A 6,752-nucleotide genomic window follows, 5' to 3' on the forward strand; every position below is an offset into this window, starting at 1 on the left:
CAAAGTTTGATTTGTCATTTTATTCGTTTTATTTAATATTATAGAACGAACAAATCGAGTTTTGATTTTTATTAAAATTATAAAATTAAAAATGTTCATAACATTTTTAATGAATTAAAATCTAACTAAATGTATATATAAAACAAACAATCCTAAATATGTCTTAAACAAGTGTGGTGCTCATATTCGGTAGTAGCAATGGTAGCGTATAATTTTTCATACATAACACTAACAATTACTAGTAAGAATGCACAGTTAATTTCGAAGGGGCAAATTTACAAGAATGGTCAATGAAGGATTCTCACTACTGTCGTGTAGTTGCAAGAAAACATGAGTGTGTTTTCATCATGGAATAGCCCAATTGACATCCATAATTGGTAGTAGAATTTCATAGTAATTCAATTTCGTTCGTTGATCAAACTTTAAATTCTTCTCTCACCCCAAATATTAGTTCTAACATTTTTCTGAAAATGCAATATAGTGGTACCTTAAATTGTTTTCGTCAAAACAATTAGAGCACTCCCAATGGTCTCCCTTATTTCTCCCTTATTTCTCCCTAACTCCTGCCACATCAGCGCCACATCATCACCAAAATTTATCCCCAATTTTTAGCCAACTTTTAGCCAACTACTCCAATGGTTTCTCCCTTATTTCTCCCTTATTTCTCCCTAACTCAACATTTCATTTTTACATCATCATTTTTAATATTGTTTAATTTTCCCTACAAATGTGTTTAATAAATAGATTTATAATGAACAATTCATCGTTGTATTAATCATTGGAAAATATAATACAACGAGAAAAAAAAAACTACAAATAAAAAACATAAAAAACCAATAATTTAAAAAAACAAAGATTTAAAAAAAACTACAAATAAAAACTATAAAAAACAAAGATTTAAAAAAATAAAGATTTAAAAAAACAAAGATTTAAAAAAAACTACAAATAAAAAAAACTACAAAAACTACAAATAAAAACAAAGATTTAAAAAAAAAATTAATTAAAAAAAAAATTTATCGCCGATTTATCGCCGAATCGCGCCCACAGTGGTCGGCGATGATTCGGCGATAAATCGGCGATAATAAGGGAGTTGGCGATAATAAGGGAGTTTTATCGCCGAATTATCGCCGAATTCACTCCAACGCTCGGCGATAATCCGGCGATAATCGGCGATTTTTCGCCGGATTTAACGCCGACCCATTGGGAGTGCTCTTATGGAAATTCATTTACAATAAGGTGATGAATATGATTATATTATTCTGATATTTCAAAGATCATGCATTATAATTACTCATATTTAGCTTCCCGAAATGGCATCTAAATATAGGAAAATGTTCAGAAATCTAACTAAAACAATCACAACAAACTGGATTCATCTGACCATTTACACCAACAAAAGTAGCTGCGCAGAGTTTCAAATGTAAAGCAAAAACTACGAACCAGAGACGAAGCGATTCGCGTGCAACTCTCATTCACAAAACTCAGACAAGCCCAAAAGACGAGTTGGTGAAGCTTGCACCAGAAACAATGGAGAAAATGCATCACCAATGAACCATTACAGAAACCTACTTGCAAAAGAATTCAAAGACAGCTGAGTTTTTTCACCTACTTTATTTTAGCAGATTACAGGTATTGCTGTTGAATCCTAGTTCTGTTTGCTTCCCACCACACTCTTGCTTGCGTTTCTCCAAACTTTTCACGGCTGCATCAAACCACTTTCGTGTTAGATTTCAAGAAATCGGTGAGCAAATACATGGTGACTATGTTGGGATATGATGTTAAGCTATCCAGAAATTATATGTTTCAAATTTTGATTGTGTTATCTTCTGATAAGTTTTTACCCCTTTTCTATCAAAAGTTAGGTAAGTAGTAGTAGTAGTTAATATGCATGCATATAGAGAGAGAATCAGCCACCTGAATCTGACTCTTCTGAGCTCACGAGCACCGCCAGGCAAAGCTCTGATAGTAATGTAGACTCCAGGCTCGTCTTGCTCAACCCACTCGGTCTCTAAATCACTAGCATTGCTCACAGACAGTTCTCCTGAGTGATCAATCTCCCTTGATGAACTCGAACGTGCAGAAGCATCTATGGATGATGTCTCGGTTTTAGCAGCGCTGATGCTGGAGAGCTTTGGGGTTGAATTAGGACCAGCTGACTCATGGTAACTTCCAGGTTTCATGGGGTGGTTTTCTAATGATTCTGATGATGAATAACCCACTCCTGCTGTGCGACTGAAATGACGGGGTAGATGCTCTTTGTTCAACTGAGGTGTCACAGGGCTGTCTTCAGCAGATTCAAGTTTTGAGTTCTGAGAGAGAACATGTCTAATTAGTGCAATCATTTTCTAAAGTAGCTCAATCTAATAAAATAGTAGTAGTAATTCTTTTTTCTCAGAAGTGGAGATCAGAACTCTTCATTTAGGACACAAAGTTTGAAGCAAACCTCATCTATTGACCGTGCTGGAGTAGACAGCGGCGCTTCATGATTGCTAAACCTTTGAACATTGTACAGTTCCATTACTTTATCATAGTTCTCTCCCCACCATTGTTGAGCTTGCCACTTGTCAAAGATCTCTCGGCTGTGAACACCACCCAGAAAAACAGTCAAGAGATTTAGATACGGAAGCAGATGATGAGAGGCGTTTTAGAAGTTCGATGCATTGGCTACTTCACTTCTAATCCTCTCATACATAACATTCGTATCTTTTTCTCGACTAGACTAGAAACCAAGACTGCGATTAATGCACCAAATGATAAAAGAAAATATCAGAATTAGCAGAATGCCATTAACTCCAGCATGGCAGTATATATTTTCAGATTCCTCAACGAAAGTCAAAATCCAACCACTACAGGAGAACATCTAACATCCATGTGAAAGTCTGCCAAACTTCAAAAGTGTATTATCAGCATGTCAAGATAATAATAGAAATTTAAGTAGATCTAAGTGTTAAAAAAAATTGATAAACTCAGAAATCAAAAGAGAAAAGGCTGCAAGACACATAAAAAGGACTATAAAGTACATCACACTTTGGTCCATCATAGCTTTTCTTTCTTTCTTTTTTTCTTCTTGTGTATTAACAGTATTAAATTTTTTCCAGTTCTTAACCAACTAGATTCAGCAGTCCTGCCCCTTCAAAAATATCCAATTCAGATCATGTGGACAGTGACTAAGTTGATATTGAATTAAATAAGCCAGCAGTCATTAGTCAAGAATCCAATTGTTCTTTAGGCCCACCATTATTTTAAGGGGCCACCTCCATAAATTGGGGGTTAGTGTTGCTCAGTGTGGCCTCACATGCCCCATTCAATTCACCCACACCACTGTAGATTTTAAAATTAAAAGCCAAAACATACACGACCTTTCGAGCATCAGGTTCGACTCCCACCAACTGCTTTCGGAAATTTCTCTACTTTTTCTCAATTTTTATTGATAATTATATCTGTCTAACATGTGTTCTATACGTACAAATTTTGTCAGCTTATCCAATTTCACACAAGAAAAAGAAAATAAGAACACACAAACAGGCCCCTCCAAGAGATCAAGACAATGACCTATCAGCCTTAACATTCTGAGCCACAAATAGACTTTAAGCCCAAAGCAAATCATTACTTTCAGATTGTAGATCAAATGTGGTATAGCAATCACTATTAGGAAAGTAATCAAAATGCAAACAAGAAAAACTCCAAGGAGTGACCCACAAAACAAGTTGCAACCGAGAAAACAAGAACAAACAAAGCACTGTTCAAATATTGATCTCACACTAAAAACAAATCTTAAACTGAGCCCACATCTCTAACCTGCCAATTTTAGCACTATTTAGCCACATAACTTCACATAGGTACAAAAAGTTCCAAATTATAAGCAACACTATCCTCTCAAAAAAGCATACAACACTCCCCAAAACATGCTAAACATGTTATGAGGCATTGATCTATCCAACAATTATAAGCATGAGATCATCTAGTGCACAATTGCTGTTCCAATTCATGTCTCGTTTAGCGTCTAGCAATTTTCCAGTCGCGGAATGAGACACAAATAATGGACTCGAATTCAAACACAAGCAATCAAAACCAGAAATCCACAAATTCATTACCTAAATCGAATCCTTTTTAGATCATTTCCACCTTGAGGCAATGAAACGAATGTAATTAGCACCCCCGGCTCGACTTGAGCCACCCACTCCTTCGCCTCGTCTTCCTCCATGAACAACGACTCTGTTCTCCCGCTCACGGAAGCTGGCGTAGCCGAGCCGCTCGAGAGGGCTTTCAGCTTGGCTTCCAGCTCCTTCCCCCGCAGCCGTGGTGTCGAGTTCAAGCTAGCTGGCCTCCGATACGAGCCGTAAAACCTCCCCGACACCGAGCCCGTGTCGGAATCCACGTAGGCCCGGGACCGTTTCGGGCCCGATGAGCCCGAACACGGCTTGCAGTTCTTGTACGCTCCCGATGCCTTAACCGCCATGTCCTTGATCTGAAACACATGACACAAATTCTGCATCAAGAAATCTCCGTTTCTAAAAAAACAGAAATCGATTAATTCCTCGAATCTACGCAAAATTAGAACAGCATTTCACTCGAATCATCACACTCTGCACGAGCAACAAATTATGCAACACGAAATCTCCATTTCTCAAAAAAAAAAAAAGAAATCAGTTAATTTCTCGAATCATCACACTCTCAGTTAAGTCAGCGCTGACAGAATTAACTAATCATGACGAAAATCAGTCGAATAAATTAAACTGAGCGAGAATTGCGACGAAAGTCGATGTATACCTGAGAGGTGAGGGATTTGATTGCTTGCTTGGTGGAAGGAGTGGCGGCGTTGTCATCTTCCTCCTCCGGCGGGGGCTGGCGGAGAGATCCGCTGCCGTTGAGCTGCTTGGAGTTGGAGCAAGCTATGCAGGTCAACATTGCTGGTATTAAAACGAGAGGCGGTGTAGCAAATTTAAGAGGCTACAAAATCAAATTGCGATACGGATTGTGTGACATTTCGTGCGTGTTTGGGAGAAATGGCTCTTCGAATCGAGAGTTTTGGGGAAGTGATCGAGGCGGCGTTAATGGCGCAGAGAACATAGGTTGTGACGAGAGAGAGAGGGAGAGGGAGAGGGCAAGTGAAGCGCAGATCAAGAAAATGGGGGGAATTGAATATTCTTATTTGCACTTCACAAGTCACACAGCTCACAGGTGGAAAAGAGTGAGAGAGACGCACGCTTCACAGTTCACACACACGCACTCTCTCTCTCTAGAGGGGAAGAAGAGAGAGAGTGAGAAATTAGAATAAAGAAATGGTGGTGGGAAGGGATCGCTGGATCAGAGAAGCTGTTGAGATTTGTGGGATTCTCGATGCGGAAGAAGAAGAGGTGGCGGAAGAGGGATAAAAGGGAGACTTCAACTTGCTAAATTGTTCTTAATTTTAATTCATTTCTTCATTTGTCTCATTTGATTTTAACCTAATTTTGAGCGACTTCATTTTTTGTACTCCATTTTTTTGTGTAGAACTATATGGTCATAAATAAAAACAGATGGAGAATCCAAAAAAAAAGTTGTAAACGCTAAACAATAATACACCTAGCAACACATCCATCATAATACATCGACTGAAACGATAGTTTCGCCCTAAACATCACAAGCACATAGGCAATGATAACTTCAAATTAGTAGGAAGTTCGACTCGAATCGACACCAAAACTCCTGATCAACTTCAAAATCAGCACATGTTTCGTCCAGTGGCTCTAGTCCCAAAATCAACGCCCCGATCATCATAGTTTCATAGCTATCGAGTCTCGACCAAGCACTTATGCCGTATCAACCTTTAAGCATATGTTTTTTGAAAGATTGAGATTTTGGGATACCGCTTTCTAATCCACTCTCTAACATGAAAATAGTAATTTGTGAGTTGATTTGCAAAATCGTGTTAATATTTTTTGTTGTGTTTATTTTTTACAAGTAACTAATATGCGTATGATAAATTTTACAATAAACATTGAAAGATGCAACTTTAGATAGGGGAAATCAAAATCTCATTCTTTTAAGTATTAGTAGTAGTGTAACTAAAAATTACTAATTCGCAGTTATGAACTCTTCTTTATCAATTATCATACTAGTATTACTTATTTGTGTATTTCAACAACTTTGTTTCTAAATTTATACTATTGCGATAATCTTCGGTAACATTTATTCACAGAAGAATCAACTCTAATCATTAACTACTAAAATTAAAACTATTTTGGCACTTTTTTTTGTTTCTTTGTTATTACATTTCACGTATTTATTTATGATGAAACCAAGTCCTTTATTTTAAAATCGAATATAAATGCCCTGAAACGAAAGCAATGACGACGCGAGTAAACATAATTTAATTACGTAAACTTATTTATTACAGATGAAAGTTCTACAAAATTCGAAGTACACGAAATAAAACAATTCCACAACAAAATAAAGTATGAAAACCTGAACACGTGTAATTCTTTATTATTCCATCATCGTGATTCCAAATTATTGTTTTAAATAATGTTGCTTTGCCGCAATTAAGTGTATTATTTCGAAATTCATAACTCTCTTAATTATTTGCGTTTTTATTAATTTCATTGCATTGACAAATGATAATGCTTGGATATAATACTTTATTATAGCAAAACATAAGGACTTAATGAGATTCGCTGCCAACATTTTTTCCAGCCAGAGGGAATAAATATTTAAGTACTATGTTGCAGATTTATTATTATTTAATTTAAAATGAAAATACTCATGTCATT

General features: G+C 36.7%; 1 protein-coding gene across 1 annotated transcript; it reads right to left on the bottom strand.

The window, feature by feature from the left end:
- Nucleotides 1–1,344: 1,344 nt before the first annotated feature.
- On the bottom strand, nt 1,345–5,371 carry LOC125207847 (protein Brevis radix-like 2). The gene is made up of 5 exons (XM_048107348.2): nt 4,771–5,371; nt 4,095–4,468; nt 2,444–2,579; nt 1,915–2,309; nt 1,345–1,702 (listed from the first exon to the last, which is right to left on the bottom strand). The coding sequence occupies exons 1-5, from the start codon at nt 4,906–4,908 to the stop codon at nt 1,624–1,626; spliced, it is 1,122 nt and encodes a 373-aa protein (XP_047963305.1). The 5' UTR covers nt 4,909–5,371; the 3' UTR covers nt 1,345–1,623.
- Nucleotides 5,372–6,752: the final 1,381 nt, after the last annotated feature.

Source organism: Salvia hispanica, chromosome 6 (assembly GCF_029641045.1).
Source record: "Salvia hispanica isolate PSC_SH4W2 chromosome 6, Shi_PSC_v1, whole genome shotgun sequence".
NCBI classification, from domain to species: domain Eukaryota; kingdom Viridiplantae; phylum Streptophyta; class Magnoliopsida; order Lamiales; family Lamiaceae; genus Salvia; species Salvia hispanica.